Consider the following 17,577-nt stretch of genomic DNA (forward strand, 5'->3'; position numbering starts at 1 on the left):
AATTCGATTAAATTGCCACTATTATTAGCATCCTCGCAATAATTGAGTTGTTGAAACTGCTTTCCGTGGGGACCCTCGGCAAACTCTTGAAGTCATCAAAAAGGGTCTTCATTATCATAGTGTTCTGGAGGAGCCTTTACTTTTGTTCCTACTTTATTTTTCTACTTTAAAAATCCGTCCTTCCCACTTACTTGCTCATCTTTGACAGAAGGTCTAATCTAATACCAGGCGTGCTAACATCTACTTAGGGGATGGGATACCCAATCCTCAAATCCTATTACGATGCCCGGGGATTTTAATTTGGTATTCATTCAGCAGCAGCTATGTTGTTCTGGATGGTGCTTTGCCGAGTGGTGCATTGAAGCCTCCCACCACCCTCTATGATACCTACAGTATAATGTAAGATTGTCAAAGGTGGAAAGGCCAGCATTTGATGATGAGATTCCTTCCTCGTCTGTAATGAGCCATCCACCGTGCGGTCCTCTCCGACCCCAGTGAAAAGAAGCAGTAGCTTTGGCCCACTCTTCGAGTCAGACCCTGTCGCTCCAAAGATGCCATAGAGGTCCCCCTTTCTCTCAGAACCACCTTTTGGTGGATGGTTGGGGGTTGGGCTCTCTCTTTCAAGACCTTTCTTTCGATGGCACTCGGTCATATTCTTTTCTTCGTGGTGGCCCCTCCCTTCCTCCTGTCCATCCCTGGGACGCTTTTCCAGTCTTTAGAAAAGAAGCATAGAATCACTGAAGATTTTTGCCTCTTCCAAAGCTTTGTTTTTGTCGAGTTCTGCTTTCTGGGCACGGTTTTCTAAACTAGTGTTTCATTAAACTTGCTAATGTTCAAATGATTACTCTAGATTAGGGGCTGGTTTTGGGGCCAAGTCCAAGTTCTGTACCAAAATGGGTAGTCTCAATCAAAGCTGGACCCAACCCACTCACTAACGGCGAGTTAGTGCTATGATGTTACCTGACCCATTCGTACGAGCAGGTCGAACACTACCAGCGTACTGACCTGCCCGACCTGTCAATCACTTGGCCCAACTTCTGCGGTGCAATGATCACGACCGCAAACAAACGGAGACCTGGTTTGGTAGACTTGGCACCATTAATTTTGCGTAAAGCGGAGGCACGTACTAATGTGGACACCAACAATCCAATGGGAAACATGTTCTGCTGCTCCTCCTTTTGATGTATATACCAACTTTTTTTTTTTTTTTTTTTCACTACATATTGAGACATGATTGAGGTGAACCAGTGAGGCTCCATCCTTTTCTGAATGCGATCATTTGCATGCTAAATCAGTAGTAAGCTTGACATCTAAGATTGACAGAAACAGAGTAGAATTATATAGATCTCATGGTTTCAGGTTAAAATCGCCACCTTCACATGAACATTTGTTATTGATCTTCATGCATTAGATCACCATTTCGCGCCGTTGAGACATTAAGAGTAGGGAAGTTATCAGTCTTTCTGTTTCCTCGCCATCTTCCTCTCATCACCACGAACAGCATGCAGATGAACAAAAATATCCACGCCTACAACTCGGTGCACAAATCAGTTCGCTCAGAACTTAAACTGGGTGGACGAGTGGTTGATTACTACCCAAGCATACACGAGAGTATGTGGAGTGATATTTTTCAATCAAAAGGCGGATAAATTCCTTCCTAGATTGACAGTTCGATGACATGGATTCTTGTAGAAAAAGTTACCCGGCAGATGCATTGTTATCCCATGGTGGAGACTTCCGGCAACACATATGGTGCCAATCGGCATTTGGAGTGTCGCATCTCAACTGTCTGAACTCCTTTCTGTGAAATTTGTGGGTTGTGCTAGCATTGCTCAAATGGATTGCCAATATGCTTCAACGAGTTGGATTCCTTAGGGCTCCTCTTTTTTGTTTTTTAAGGCTCTACTTCTTCTTTATAGGTGTAGGATTCTGATACTTGGGTAGTGACCCCCAGCTCTCTCTTCCTCTCCCTCCCCTGCTTATAAATACGAAGCATTAGTTTCGATCATTCCTCAAGCCTGAGATAGAGCTGCAAAGCCTGTTTGTGATATAATTCCTTTCTTGTAAGTTCTCCTGAGAGAAAATGTCTTGCTGTGGAGGCAAATGTGGCTGTGGCGTTGCCTGCAACTGTGGCAGCGGTTGCGGAGGGTAGAGAGAACTCCTTTTCCCTTCGTTTCTCTGTTCCTCTCACTTTATGCTTTAAAAATATAATGGATGGAAGTTTTATGGTTCAAACTTCAAACATACAGCAACGATAACAATTTTCCTTGTAGGCGTCCCATTAATTTGCAAGTTATTATAACCATTTTCTTCGTCTTTTCTCTGGATATATATAGGTGCAACGTGTACCCTGATCTGGGCGGGGAGGGGAGCACCACCACCAAAACCATGATCATTGGTGCTGTTCCTCAGAAGGGGTCTGTCACTCTTGCCACCATATATACTTTCATCTACATGATCCCCTGGAGCTGAGATTTTGCTATTAATTAGAAGTATAAAAGCTCTAATCTAAAATACACCTTGGCAGGCATTTCCATGTTTTCATGTAGAAATAACTTGCATATGTATATAGGTTCATGAAGTAATACGTACTGGAAGCAAATCTATGAGTCCATATATAAATAATCCCATCTACATTCTATTCACTACTGTATGGTTATAATGAAATGGACTTTGCAGGCACTATGAAGGGTTTGAGATGGCAGCTGGGTCTGAGAACGGAGGCTGCAACTGCAAGTGCGGGTGTGGGCCCAACTGCAACTGTGATTCCTGCGGCTGTTGCAAGTGAGACCTTCAGTGCTTGGTGGAGACAGTGTCCTACGTCTACAAATCTAAGGAGGTCTCCTTCCAAGCATCCAAGGATTAGACTACTATTATCTAAATAAGAGGATAGGCAAGCTCTAATGTCAAACACTCTCATGTAACAATCCCAAATGATAATTTTCTATTTTATATATATGATGTGTCCTAACCAGCACGTCAACTTTATTGCATGCATGATGGCATGGTGGGATTATCTTTTTGGTTTGTCAGCTGCTTAAGAGGACCAGAGACCACAAATGATAAATCATAAAAGAAAATGAAGAAACTAAAAGAAAATGAAGAAAAAAAAAAAAGAGAGGAGAAGAAAAAGGTGAACACCGTCGGGCTCCAACCCACCACCACAAGGTTAAGAGCCTTGCACCCTTCCAACTGACCTAAAACAAACTTACGTTTGAAGCCCATGAGATTTGGGCCCATTTATAGGAAAACTGGCCCATTTGCAAGCTTAACTACATGACAAAGGAGAATAGGAGATAGGTGCTTGTTAACCATCCCGATAACCGGTCGAAGAAGCGAGAAGAGAACCACATCTCTCGGAGTGGGGAGGATGGCTTTGGTGGCCAACACCGGAGGCTACTTCACCTCTCTCCCTACCCATCTCAAAACAAGCCCTACCCGAAACAAACCGCAGCGGCCCAAGCCTCCGTCCGCCTCCCCCTCAGCATCCTCCCTCTCTCTTCCCTCCACCACTGTTTCCCGCCAAGCCCCCACTCCCCATTCGCCACTCTCTAAACAAATCCACACCCTCTGCAGCGAAGGAAACCTTCCCGATGCTCTCCTTCTCCTCACACGAAACTCGCCTAAAAACTTCGACTTGGCGCCCCATGCCGAGGCCATCAGCACCCTCCTCCAAGCCTGCAGTTCCAATGGCGAGCTCGACGTCGGCCAACGGGTCCATGAGCTCATCTCCTCGTCGAAAGAACTCATGTCGAACGCCGTCGTTACCACTCGCCTCCTAACCATGTACTCCATGTGTGGCTCCCCGTCCGATTCCCGCCATGTCTTCGAAGGCTTGGAACAGAGAAACCTCTTCCAGTGGAACGCCATGATCAGCGGCTACGCTCGGAACGAGCTCTGGGATGAGGCTATCGACCTTTTCCACCGACTGATGTCGACCACCGACATCAAGCCGGATAATTTCACCCTCCCCTGTGTTTTGAAGTCCTGCGGGGCGCTTCTGGATGTGGAGAGGGGAAGGACTGTTCATGGAATTACCCTGAAGTTGGGATTGGGTGCTGACACTTTCATTAGCAACTCATTGATATCCATGTATGGGAAGTGTGGCTTTATCGATGACGCAGCTCAGGTGTTCGAAACGATGCCTGCCAGAAATTTGGTCTCCTGGAACACGATGTTATGTGGGCTTTCTGATAATGGATTGCCGGAGGAGGGCTTTGATTTGTTTAGAGAGATGATGTCGGTTGGTGAAGAAAGTATGAGACCGGATGAAGCGACGGTGGTGACGGTGCTGCCCATGTCCGCAGGGAAAGGATGGCTCGAGATTGGGAGAGCAGTGCATGGTTTGTCGGTAAAATCAGAATTGGTTCCTGAGCTGAGGGTAAGCAATGCCTTGATCGATATGTATGCAAAATGCTGTTGCTTATTGGAGGCACGGCGCCTCTTCAGTAGGATGCTCGGAAGAAATGTGGTGTCTTGGAATGCGATGATTGGTGGGTGTGCAAGGAATGGTGATGTTGATGGAACCTTCGATCTTCTGCGAGAAATGTCGATGGAGGATGGCGTAAAGGCTAATGAGGTTAGTGTTTTGAGTGCCTTGCCAGCTTGTTTGGGGCCGGCCGAGCTACCGAATGTGAAAGAACTTCATGGCTATGTGATCAGAAATAAGTTGCAGACCAATGATTTAGTGTCAAATGCTCTTATTGCAGCTTATTCGAAGTGTGGATCGCTGGAGTCTGCAGGACATGTTTTCGATGGCATGGAGATGAAGACGGTCAGCTCGTGGAATGCTTTGATTGGTGGCTATGCGCAGAATGGAGACCCAAGCAAGGCAGTAGATTTATTCCTTCAGATGACATCTCTGGGCATAGAACCTGATTGGTTTAGCATTGGTAGCTTGCTTTTAGCTTGTGCCCATTTAAAAGATCTCCTTAATGGCAGGTCCATTCACGGCTTTGTCCTGAGAAATGGATTGGAAAAGGATTCATTCATTAAGATTTCACTTCTCTCGCTTTACATCCAATGTGGGGAGACATCAGCTTCGAGAGCATTGTTTGATGCAATGGAGGAAAAGGATTCAGTGTCTTGGAATGCGATGATTGCCGGTTACTCGCAGAATGGGCTGCCAGATGATTCGCTCAAACTATTCCGTCGGTTGCTGCGAGATCGATACGAACCTTCCATGATTGCAATGACAAGTGCCTTCATGGCTTGTGCCGAGCTATCGGCCTTGCGGTTAGGAAGAGAAGCACATGGTTTTGCTTTGAAAGCCAACTTCTGCGAGGACGCATTTGTGGGCAGCTCGATCATAGACATGTATGCTAAATGTGGTTCTATGGAGCAGGCCTGCAGTTTCTTTAACAATTTGAAGAACAAGGATGGCGTTTCATGGACGGTGATGATCACTGGGTATGGCATTAATGGGTTTGGTCGCGAAGCCATTAATCTGTTCGATGAGATGCTAAGAGAGGGGCTGAACCCCGATGCTTTCACTTACGTCGGCATCTTATTGGCATGTAGCCATGCTGGATTGGTGGAGGAGGGTTTGCGGTATTTTGAGGAGATGAAGGATAAGCACGGTGTGGAGCCAAAACTAGAGCATTACGCCTGCGTCACGGACATGCTTGGTCGGGCTGGGCGATTGGCTGAAGCAGCGAGGCTCGTCGAAGAGATGCCGGTAGAGCCCGACGGCAGAATATGGGGTGCGCTGCTTGGTGCCTGCAGAATCCATGGAAATGTAAGCTTGGGTGGGAAAGTTGCTGACAAGCTTTTAGAATTGGAGCCGGACAGAGCTGAACACTATGTCCTCGCTTCAAATCTATATGCAAGCATGGGGAGGTGGGATGATGCAAGGAGGATGAGGAAGAGGATGAAGGAGTTTGGCCTGCACAAGGATCCTGGTTGTAGCTGGATAGATGTCGGTGGCCAGGTCTATAACTTTGTGGCAGGGGACAACAGGCTTCCAGAATCTGAAGAGATTCGCATGATGTGGAACTCTTTAGAGGAGAAGATACGTGGAACTGGATACGTTCCTGATACAGCTTCGGTGCTGCATGAGCTGGAAGAGGACGAGAAATTGGAAATTTTGAGGGGCCATAGCGAGAAGCAGGCAATAGCTTTTGGGCTGCTGAAAACGAGTGGGAGCACAAAATTGAGGGTCTGCAAGAACATAAGGATGTGCAGGGATTGCCACAAAGCCGCCAAGCTGGTATCGAGGGTGGTAGGGAGGGAGATCGTGGTGAGAGACAACAAGCGGTTCCACCATTTTAGAGATGGCTTCTGTTCTTGTGGTGATTTTTGGTAATTCCAGTCCAACTTACCATCTCTTCCTCCTTGGTTATTTCTAGAAATCCACGTACACTAGACATGGCTTGCACTTACTTGCCCAGTAAGTGCAGCAATTGGTTATGGGAAGCGGATGCCATCTCATCCGCTCCATTTCAGTGTATACCAGTAGTTGTAGGGCACGGCCGGGGGCGGCGATGGAGTGCTGGACCCTCGTTGTATTCAAGAAGATGGCTTGTTGTATTCAAGAAGATCTGCTAAGAGATCATATCAATATAAAACAAGAACATGCAACAGAACATTTGAATTCAACTCTTCATTTCCAAAATTATGGTACAGGTATTTCACTTCACATCTGTACAGATGTATATGAAGAATGGCATAAAATACTTGTATGTTACACAAGAAAAATGGAGAAAAGAATATTTCTATACTAATATGTACAACACACAATTGAACTAGGAAGATACAAACTGAGGATATGAGGTATCATCAAACTCAAGTATAAGCTCATCTAGCAAATTAGCCAGTATCAGATCCTCCAACCCTATCCCTACACACTCTGCATCCCACTGGAGGTTCAACCATCCATCATTCTTGGCAAAATCTCGAGCCACTATACTTTGAAGAGTGTAATTTAACTGTTTTTGTAAACTAAGACGCCAGCTAATTTTTGTCCACACTTCTTTAAGGATATTGCATACCCCAAACATTGGTCTACGTTGAGAACCAAAGCACGAGAGCCAGGGGGTACTAGCAAATGATGTTTCATAAATTTCCAATAAAACTTCATTGATTAGATCAAACAAAAGCTCGTTATCAGGAGACATGTCATGGTTATATGTTGCAATGTCAAATTCATGAGGTAGGCCGTCCACCTCTCCAAGCCGTAAGGGGTCCAGTTGTAGGTAGGGAGAGTACCATGTTCCAAGAAACTCACCAATAAAACCAGATTTATTCAATACATCCCTCACATAATTGAACTCAGCCTCATCCTCTTTATCCACTTGAATGTGAAAAGCATCAACATGGGTAAGGCCCTTTGTCTGTATCTTACCAGAACTAGGTTCAATAATTTCCGCCTGACTAAAGACTTCTGCATCCAATGGATTCTCTAGAGTGCGTGAATCATCCGGTTCCTTGAAGTGGAGGCTTCTAGGCTCCAGCTCAGGATCTGGCGTTGAATAAAAAGACACTTAAATTAAGAGCAGTAGTAGGTCCTAGCAACAAAATACAGTTAAGTTTGGCTGGCCTTTTTTTCGGCTGTCTGTTTGTTTACAGGTAGCAGGTTTCAGCACCATGCTATGCTCATTAATCTAATAATTCTGAAACATGGAATTTAAAGACCAGAATGAAGAGAACTATATATAATAAGCTGATCAGGATAATTCAAGTCTCACAGTTCTGATGACCTAGATGGTGACTAGAAGTTTGACATATCTGTGCATTAAATGATCAGTATTTATTTGTTATTATCTACTAGAATGCAAATCCAAAAATTACTTTCCAATATATAACAATAGTGCTAAAATACTGCTGATAATTTTAGAGACCTCACCTGCAGAAATTAAGCACTTTGCTGAAGTTACAGGATCCTCTTCCAAAAATGAGTCAAGAACAGAGACTGGGATTTGCTTATCAGTTGGGTCCATTTCCATTCCACTCTCCTGCTCAAGCAGTGGAGTGTAGGTTACAGATGATATCTCTTGTATTTCTTTGTGATCATGCTCACTAATTAACTTTGGCTGCGTAGAAATTCCAATATCTCGCTCATGCAGAGGCATATGGCAAATGTCATCCTGATCAGTTGGATATGAAACCTTACCTATGTCACTTTGGTCATGCTCGTTCGTTAATAAAGGACATTCTAGACTTTCATCTGTTATCCCACTAACATTTATATCTATACTATGTTCTGTAGTATCTGATTCCTTGATCTGCTTTGCGTGCACAAGGGTACCCACAGACTCTGGCCCAAGAAAACTATGGATATTAACTGCCACATCACTATCCAGAAAACTAGTAGCTGATACCTCTGATGACAATGCCGCACAAAATACTTCACTTTGCACATCTTCACTAAACGAATGTGAGCTCAAAAATTCAGGATTAGAAAAAATTCTAGCAGAGGTTTTCAGGGTCTTCCTATGCTGCAAGCCACCGTCTTCATTGCTTGACTTCAAGCTCTCAGGCAACCTTTTGGATTCTTTGGTTGAAATGGACTCAAGCAAATGAGAATACCTATCTAGGGATTCAGTAAGAGAGCGAGACCTTTGAATACTTTGATGCAGATACCTGTTAGCAGAAATGCCAATATTATCTCTTGGGTTGTCTCTGTCATATCCAGCCGAGGCAGACCGACACAACTTTTCTTTCATCACATCCTCGGTTACCTTCTGTCCATAAGGGACTTTATGGAGAATTCCATCCATTGAAATCCGATGATTCGCCTTCCTATTCTTGTTTACCACATTTTCTGTTCTCTGTTGAAGGTCCTTGAAGTGATTTAAAACAGTCCCATGATCCCTCTGGCTTTTCAGTTCATGAGTAGAACCAGGTAAAACCTCAGAACTAGAACCAACTACAGAAGCATCCATAGTTGCAAATTCTGATTTCAGAATATCAACTTTAATACCAGCCTTTGATGTCATAGCACCCTTACTCATGGTGCTTGAAATTGAAGGTGTATTCCCAAGCTGGGACTTCTTTTCTTGGTTGACAAACAATTCGCTTTCCTTCCACTTATGATTACGTCTGGATGGACCAGCTTTCCCTCCCGACAAGCCTGCTCGTGGGAATGAACTAGAGTGGGTTAATAATTTCTTTGTACTGGAACTATGACGACACCATAAAAAATTTTCCTGGACAAAGTTTTGATCTTCAAGTAATTTTATAAATAAGTCCCTGTCTGTCCTGAATAACTCCAACGAATTGATGAAAAAACTTGACTGGATAACCGCATCTCTTCCCAATCTTTTTGCATCCACATGCTTCTGCTTTGATAAGGATTCATTTGCTCCATTTATCTTTTCTACTAGTCTTCCTTGCTTCTCTACTGAATGATCTCCAAGCTCATAAACAAGGTTATCGTCCACATGATTTACAGTATTCATGGCCCTACACTCAGACATTTTACCAAAAATAGGCCCATCTGAGCCACTGGGTGACAGTGGAACATGTTTGCTGGCTGCAGAAGAATCAGACTCATGTGGACTTAATTCAATTGTTGAAGGTTCATTATCAGAAGTTACTTCATCATGAAGAACATAATCATCACACTCTAAATGATGGATGGAAATTGTACGCAGCAACTGTCTGGTTACAGGTGATGTTTTCCATTTCTCATTTTGTTTCCTGGCCAATGTTTTGAAAAATAAAGCTCTCATGTGTCCCTTGCTTCGCCTTCTTTTTGTAGTGTTACCTTTGTTTCCTATCTGATATGGTTCAAAGACAATTAGTTAAAACCAAAACACAAAATATAACCATAAACTAGAATTGTGCGGATCCATGCAGGCATGTATTTAGCCCTATATCAGCTATGCACTAGGTAAATCTTAGATATTTATACAGAGCCAAGAAATCCAAATAACAACCTTTTGGCTAACCTTTTTGGATGAGGTCCCAGCTTGTAACAAATGGTAACGGAGCAGTCCTAGCCCATGGCCCATATGGACTAGGAGATGCTGTAGCACAAGTCTATTAGGGTTGACCAAGGGCCGATTGTGATTAGATTTGAATTAATTTGGATCCTTAGTTTGGCAAGAACATCAAGGCTTAACTCGGAGGAGTATGTGAGGACCCATGCAAGTATGTATTTAATTCCACATCAGCTATGTATTCTTGCATAGCTCATGTTTCGAAAAACAAAATTATGTATTCTTGCATTAGGAGAGAACAAGCAACTATCTGTAAAGAGAGAAACTCATGAAAGAGAAATATCCACAACTTTCTGGGAGAGATCATCTTAATTCCAGAAGCACAGAAATCTATCCTTCCCCATATCCACCAGTCCATAAATTGCAAAGTTATACCTTCCTTTTCTGTTTCACACAGTTGGAAGACCTAAGATATAAGACGTTCGCCAATAATGTATACTTTTGAGCAAATGACATATAGATTAGATTATTGCAAATCATTTTCAGGATATGTTTCTTAGTTTGCTCAAAATACCACTCCAATTAAAACAAACACATAAATGTCCTTCCATACTTGTTGGATATCTGGTGCACAATTAGTTAAAATGGCACTGTGTTGATGCCACTTGACATGGTAAAGATTTAACAAAAGCAGAAACTATGTTGACAGGATACATCCCATGAGATTAAATTGTGAATCTAAGCAGGCTCCAAAAAGTTTCCTGACCGAACATTTTAATTGAACTTACCAGGATGTTTGTTTCACTTTTCACAATGTCATGTTTCTTGACAGTTGAAGGAACAAGTGATTTTGGAGTTTCAATTCCTACAACATGAAATAAGATCAATTAACTTAAGCACTAGAGCAAGTGTAAGTATTTTTTTTCAACACAGGATGATATAACATTAAAACAAAAAAGAGAGAGAAAAGAAAGAAAAGAAACGGAAAGGCACGGTAACAAAGCTAAATGTAAAGGTCTTACTTCTTACCTGCATAACTTTTGCCATCACCATGGTTCCGGTCTGTGAGCATCTTTCTGATACGAAGACGCTGGTGGAAATCAAAGAACTGACGGAAACCCCACAGACACCCTGAGCATTTCTTTTGGTACGCCAGATCGGAGTTCTGGCGCTGCAACAGCTTGGCCATTTGGATGACGCACACGAGCAAGGAGGTGTCCTACGGACACCTTTCTTTTTGCTGAAACCAAAAGATGTCAGCTGCTACTAAATGAGTCTGGCAAGAAAAAAAAAACGCGAAAAAGAAAAAAAAAAACACACACACGCACAGAGTTAGCAGACACCACAAACCCTATCTCCCCAAATCCAACAAGCTGAATTTGGGAAAATATCCAAAAACCAGCTTAATCGAGATTCCAGCATACAGAGTTATCACTGGGGCAAGATCATTATTTTTTCCTAAAAATAATAACTACTAAACAATTACGAGGAGCGCCAAAACGCGATTGATATGAAAAGACCCACGATTTCGTCGATTCATCGAAATTCTGCGGAATAAAAGCGATATCCATATCCCAGTGACGATCAAATAAAGAGAGAAATGCTTAAAAAACCGACGGAATCACGGAATAACCGAGGAGAACCGATCAGAAGAACAGCAATGATTTGGTAGGGAAGAAGGCCCGTACCGTGCGATCCAGATGTTGCGAACTCCACAGCAAGCGACAAGGGAGGCGGGAGGAGGAAGGAGGGAGATAGGTGCGATTAGGATTTGGTCAGAGGTGTGTGCCGTGCTGGATCAACGGCTTTCGCTTTATATCGTGACTTCAAATTTTCCAAATAGGCAACCGCTCCCAGGGCCATTGACCCCACGTGTCAAATAGAAAGAGGGAGGGTTTCTTGTCAAAACAGGAGGGTGCAATTAATCCCGCCGAGTCTGAACCTCTCCGGGTTTACTGCTTCGGATCCTCAACCTTCGGGCCCGTTCTTCTACGGTAGATATTATAAGAAAGCTCGTCAATTTTTTTTTATTAATTAATTTATTTATATTTTTTATTTTTTATTAATAATATTTATTTATAAAATAAAAAATTACCGTAAATTATTTTTTCATCAATCAAAAAATTTATTTTTTTATTTCTAATATATTTCTAATCTCGTAATAATAATATAATTAACTTATAATCTCATACAATGCATAAGATATAATATTTATAAATAATATTTAATTTTATTTATTTATATTATATATATTAAAAATAATTAAAAATTTATTAGATATTTTTGTTTTCATAAATTTTTTTTTAAAATTTATTATTTTTTATTATTTTTATTTTTATCCTGAGGATCAGTGCTTCTCTGGTATCTTACTGTTGTAATGAAGGCCGGGTTTTGTAATTCTAAATGATAGAGATTCTCTAGCAAAAACAGCAGCTTCATACAAAAGCATGTGAGTAATTTTATGTTTATTTTAAAATATTCTAATTTTAGCTGCACTATGACATCCAGTCCAAACACAACTAAAGCAATCTCCACAGAACAGTAAGACATAACGATATAATGAGCAATATCCTCAACAGAATTACATGTTAGATTCAAATTTACTTGGTCTTCATTGAATCATGGAGCCAGATTCCACGATACAACCAGTCGGCATGTCATCTCCCATGGTGCCGTTTCATTTCTTTAGACCCAGCATAAACAAATACAACGACTTCATGGGTGAGAGCACGACCACAAGTCCCAACTGCCTGTGGCTGCACAAATCTGTCAACGCCCTATGGTGTAACACCTAGTGATCATTCCCGAGATGATTCACCAAGAACCGTTAAATCAAAATCTTCTGTTTTTTGGTTTCTTTCAAAGATTTATATGAGAAGCATAAGAATGAATACCTGAACAATATGGTGGTCCTTGTGATTGGCGAGGCAATACAAAGGGCTTCGCATCAAGAACGATGGAGGAAACCATCGCAATCTTAGAAGCAAAAACTCTAGAAAGAAAAATTAAGGGGGCTAAAAGAGCTCCGATAAAAAGATCAAGAGGTGACCTCATTTGATCGGAGGAGTTACGTGTCAAACGGAAACTCTATCAACACAGAGATTTTTATTTTAATATATATATATATATATATATATATATATATATATATATATATATATATATATATATATATGATAATACATAATACTATCTTATATATAATATTATATATTATTATTATCAAAAAATAATATTTTACTATTTTAATATAATATATAAATATAATAATGTGATATTATAGTATAATATTCTATTTATTACTACAATATAACATTAATATCTTATATTATTATAATAATAAAATAAAATATAATAATATATTATATTAATATTAAATATATATTATCATATATATTATTTTATTATGTATAATATATAATTTATTATATTATATATATGTAACATATATTATGTATATTTATGAATATATATTATATAATATTATATATTAAGGATATAAAATATAATATATTATAATATAATATATTATACTAGCTTGTTATATATAATAATATAAAAGAAAGGATCAAAGCTGTATTAAGATAAGATGTTCATCGTATACATCGGGAAGGTATAGATAGCTTTCTGTTGTTGGGGCGATGAGATGAGCAGCATTTTTTCTTAAGATACTTTTTCAATCAATTATAAGCAATAAAAATACAAAAGAGCGGCTTCTACTCAATTTCAGATATAATGGAAATATACCAATCCCCAAAAATCTAATCCTTACTCTCATTTAATATTCAAATTTTATTCTTATTCGATCAAGAACCAAACATGTTGAGGGATATAGCTCTTCTCATCATATTTCAATCCATTCCATCCGATAATGAATCAAACATGCCTTTTATTTTTTCAAACCTTAAAATATTTTCTTCCACAAGGATCTCACTAATTTGAGAAATTTAACATAAATGTTTTGTATATGTGAATAGAAGGATATCTGTTAAGTGGGTGATTATCACGAAGATCATGGCCGATATTATATACCATGAATAGTTGATGATATACTTCATTTATAGGAGATTGTAAATACCATATATAATAGATGGCGTAAACCATGAATGGCTAATTGTGTATGGTATGTATAATTAATTATATATACTATACATAGAGGGTTGCATATACCTTATATAGCTAACAAGACATGGATAAATAAGGATCCTTATGCTCGCGAATGAGCAAGAGAACTCAACAAGTTTTTTTTTTCTTTTGATTCATACTAGTCTGATATGAATACAATCAAAAATATCAAAAATAAAACATCACAGAAACCATATGGCATGGTGGGCATATCAGTCCGAATCACATTCTTCGAGTGCTCCACCACAAAAGAGACAATCCACTCTGCTGTAATGTTGGCCTTCCTATATACATGCTTAGCACATATGACAGCGGCCCCTCTTAGCAGCATCACAATATCCCCTAGAAGCGGATAAACAGCATCCTCATTATCCCTTGTCTGAATCCATGTAACTATCATAATAGAGTCACCCTCAATGATAAGTCGGTCTGCCCTAATTGTATAGGCAATACCAGCCCACGCTCCCCATAGTTTCACCCCCGGGACTGTAGTATCCACCAGGCAACTCCCACCTGCCGCCAGTGCTCTCAAATTCGCACCACAAATCACAAATCTCACTCCCCCTCTCGAATCAAATACACTGCCATCGAAATTAATCTTGAGGAATATCGGGGGTGGGGGCTCCTAAAAGATGAACACCCAATGGATCGCTCGACGAGCCCAACGGGAGTCCTAGTAGTTCACCATCCTCAAGATCGAATCTGATAGTGAAGAGTGCACAAACTCTATCACCTGGGCCAGAGCTCTCTCCACCATAACAGCCACTGATGATCAATTAATCATCTCGACTCAAATACCACACTGTTCCTAGATAACTTTTTATGATATGCAATATAAGCTGCACGGATCCCATCCAACCTAACTGAATCTGAAGTCGAACTATGTTAGAGAAACTCTATAAAGGACTAGATCGGGGTCGCAGTCAGAATAGCAGATGCAAATGAGCCTATCTGCCATCATATCTGGACAACTCTAGGGCACTGGAACAGTACATGCTTCGTAGTCTCCTCCACCTCACAATAGGGACAAGTGGATTGGAGATCTAGACCCCCATCTTTCAAAATCGCTCTCAATGGGAGACAGCCCCAGACAACCTTCTAAATGAATAGGCGAACTCTCAGGTGAGTAGCCATCCTCCAGAAACAAGCACCGTCAATACGACGGACAGGCCCCCTTCGGAACATGTCATATAAGTCCCTCATCGTAACCCTCGATCTACATACAGATCTCCATACTCGCATATCCGGACTAGGATGAATAGTAACAGTGGTCACGAGTACTCTATCTACCAAGTCAACCCCAAAAACCTTAGCCACCGCCTCTATGCTCTAGCCCCCATCCCCAGGCCGGAGTAGGTCGGAGATTCTCATGGATTCCCCCACCTCCACAATAACAAAAGTCGAACACCTACTCAAGAGAAGGTCAGCCAACCAAGAGTCATGATAAAAGCTCACTGTGCAACCATCACCTAGCACCCATTTAATCTGACTCTTCACCACAAAGGCATGGGAATCCACATGAAGGAGCTAGTTTTGCTTGCCTGAATGTCACCACTAGAAGTCCATGGGCCATACTTAGCAGCTATCAGCATACTCCAGGAGCTCTCCAGATATATCAGCAATCTGGCAACATGTCTTGTCAAAAGTATCTCTCATCTCATCATTAAGGACTGAAAGCCAAGACCTCCCTTACCAACCAACTGACATAGCACCTTCAAAGCTAGGAGACGCATCCCCTTGCCATCCTGATTAGAGCCCCAAAGGAATTGATGAAACTGTTGCTCAAGCTTCATCAAATAGGACTTCAGTATAATGGTATTGGACAATAGATAGATGGGAATAAAGAAGAGAAACAATCTGATCAATGTCACTCTGCCCATCATAGATAGAGCTCCAGCCTACCACCCCTGAATGTGATCTTGAATCATTTGCACCATCCCCGAGCACTCCGCACTCTTTAGCCTCCAACCATAAATTGGAACACTCAGGAACTGCCAAACTCCAATCTGCTCCACAATATCCAACCTCCTCCTGATCAAGCTCCCGAGACAAGACTTAGTCTTCAGGCTAAACTAAACCACTGACTTATGGAGGTTCAACTATTGTTCAGAGGCTTGGCAGTACTCATCAAGGATCCTTGCAAAAGCCTCCACATTTCGGATCGACATCCGACCCACCAAAAGACAGTCATCTGCAAACAACAAGTGGGAGACTCACAAGTTTTTCTCTTCAAAAATCTTTCTTTGTTATCTCACTCTATTCTCTGGTTGTTATTACCAAAGTTTTGTTAGATTATCAATATGGAGATCATAGCTTGGAGACTTTATGGGTATGTTCATTTGTTGAAATTAGAGTCAAAATTGAAATGGATTAGAATAGAAAATGAAATTGTGATATTCTCCAAAATATTTGTTCATGATCGAAGCCAAAATCAAAATTAGAATAGAATTTAAATATCAAAAAATATTAAAAAATATATCTCAAGATTCGATCTACATTGAGCCCACAGCGAGGTCCAGAACGAAAAACGAAGTCTAACGAGCCTAAGATCACCCCAAACGGAGTCCGGACGGAAAAGTTACGTGCGAGAGAAGATGGCACGGTGCACGAGGCAGCGGCGGACGGTGGAGACCGATGGAGCGCTGCCCGACCCGACGAAGATGCGCCCAGCGCACAGCCGTGCGCAGCCTAGGTGCGGGTGGGCCCGATGTGGGCCGACCCAGCGTGCGCAGGTGCCCAGCCCAGCCCAACGCTTGCGTGGTCTATCGGGGACTGCGGGGCGTTGGCGGTCTACGAGAGGTGCGTGGACCGAAGTCGCGGTCCATGCACGGTTCAGGTGCATTTTTGCATGATCGGACAGCCCAGAATGCAGCCAGTCATGATCGAACGATTGTGAGTGAATCCGAGCATGATCAGGTGATCAGCGGGGTTGTTTTTCACGATCGGACGGCTCTGGTACGAGCCGGTCACGATCAGATGGCCACGGGTGATTTCAGGCTTGATTAGGATTCTGTTTCCTACTGAAATAGTATTTTTATGATTCTGGAGTCTATATAACTCTGATTGACAAACTGTTTATTGTGTCGGAGAACTGGTGATGTTCTGGAGGTGCAGAAAGACTTCAACAGAGATTTCAAAGAGCTTTTGTGAGGATTTTGAGATTTTTTTCTTGAGAGACTCTTGTACAAAGGTTGAGTAGTGAGTTTCTCTTATATTGATTTTTTTTTATTCTCTCATGGTGAAGCTTGCATACCCCATGGAGGTAGACTTGAGGCCGATCTACGTATTTGTATTATATTTTTTATTTTATTTTTTTTCTTCCTGCTGCACCTTTTGGTATCGGATTCTAGTGATACTACAATTGGTATCAGAGCAAGGTGGTGCCAGAGCATAGGTTGAAGCAGTGGTGAATGAGATAAAAGATGGAGAAGACAAGCACAATCAAGGTGGAGATCAACAGATTTGATGGAAAGAGTAATTTCTCTTTGTGACAGGCAAGGGTGAAAGATGTGCTTATCCAACAAAGGTTGATCGTACTCTCTTATGCGACGAGAAGCCGACCACCATGGAG

General features: G+C 41.5%; 3 protein-coding genes across 3 annotated transcripts; 2 read left to right on the plus strand and 1 right to left on the minus strand.

The window, feature by feature from the left end:
• Positions 1-1,992: 1,992 nt before the first annotated feature.
• Positions 1,993-2,956, plus strand: LOC105044410 (metallothionein-like protein type 2). Its single transcript, XM_010922290.4, has 3 exons — positions 1,993-2,148; positions 2,337-2,417; positions 2,680-2,956. The coding sequence occupies exons 1-3, from the start codon at positions 2,084-2,086 to the stop codon at positions 2,786-2,788; spliced, it is 255 nt and encodes an 84-aa protein (XP_010920592.1). The 5' UTR covers positions 1,993-2,083; the 3' UTR covers positions 2,789-2,956.
• Positions 2,957-3,322: 366 nt separating this feature from the next.
• Positions 3,323-6,555, plus strand: LOC105044413 (pentatricopeptide repeat-containing protein At1g18485). The gene has a single exon (XM_010922292.4). The coding sequence runs from the start codon at positions 3,371-3,373 to the stop codon at positions 6,302-6,304; it is 2,934 nt and encodes a 977-aa protein (XP_010920594.3). The 5' UTR covers positions 3,323-3,370; the 3' UTR covers positions 6,305-6,555.
• A 19-nt stretch (positions 6,556-6,574) lies between these two features.
• Positions 6,575-11,706, minus strand: LOC105044412 (uncharacterized). The gene is made up of 5 exons (XM_010922291.4): positions 11,570-11,706; positions 10,911-11,121; positions 10,670-10,746; positions 7,844-9,719; positions 6,575-7,459 (listed from the first exon to the last, which is right to left on the minus strand). Exons 2-5 carry the CDS (start codon positions 11,068-11,070, stop codon positions 6,744-6,746), a joined length of 2,829 nt encoding a protein of 942 aa, XP_010920593.1. The 5' UTR covers positions 11,071-11,121; positions 11,570-11,706; the 3' UTR covers positions 6,575-6,743.
• Positions 11,707-17,577: the final 5,871 nt, after the last annotated feature.

Source organism: Elaeis guineensis, chromosome 5, assembly GCF_000442705.2.
Source record: "Elaeis guineensis isolate ETL-2024a chromosome 5, EG11, whole genome shotgun sequence".
In the NCBI taxonomy this organism is placed as follows: domain Eukaryota; kingdom Viridiplantae; phylum Streptophyta; class Magnoliopsida; order Arecales; family Arecaceae; genus Elaeis; species Elaeis guineensis.

Bases quoted from the DNA above. Each gene is read 5' to 3' on its own strand.
- LOC105044410 (XM_010922290.4), top strand. From the start codon at position 2,084: ATGTCTTGCTGTGGAGGCAAATGTGGCTGTGGCGTTGCCTGCAACTGT. The intron at 2,149-2,336 runs GTAGAGAGAACT...GGATATATATAG, and splicing joins TGTGGCAGCGGTTGCGGAGG to GTGCAACGTGTACCCTGATC. The intron at 2,418-2,679 runs GTCTGTCACTCT...TGGACTTTGCAG, and splicing joins GGTGCTGTTCCTCAGAAGGG to GCACTATGAAGGGTTTGAGA.
- LOC105044413 (XM_010922292.4), top strand. From the start codon at position 3,371: ATGGCTTTGGTGGCCAACACCGGAGGCTACTTCACCTCTCTCCCTACC.
- LOC105044412 (XM_010922291.4), bottom strand. From the start codon at position 11,070: ATGGCCAAGCTGTTGCAGCGCCAGAACTCCGATCTGGCGTACCAAAAG. The intron at 9,720-10,669 runs GTAAGTTCAATT...GAACCATATCAG, and splicing joins AAAGTGAAACAAACATCCTG to ATAGGAAACAAAGGTAACAC. The intron at 7,460-7,843 runs GTGAGGTCTCTA...ATTCAACGCCAG, and splicing joins AAAGTGCTTAATTTCTGCAG to ATCCTGAGCTGGAGCCTAGA.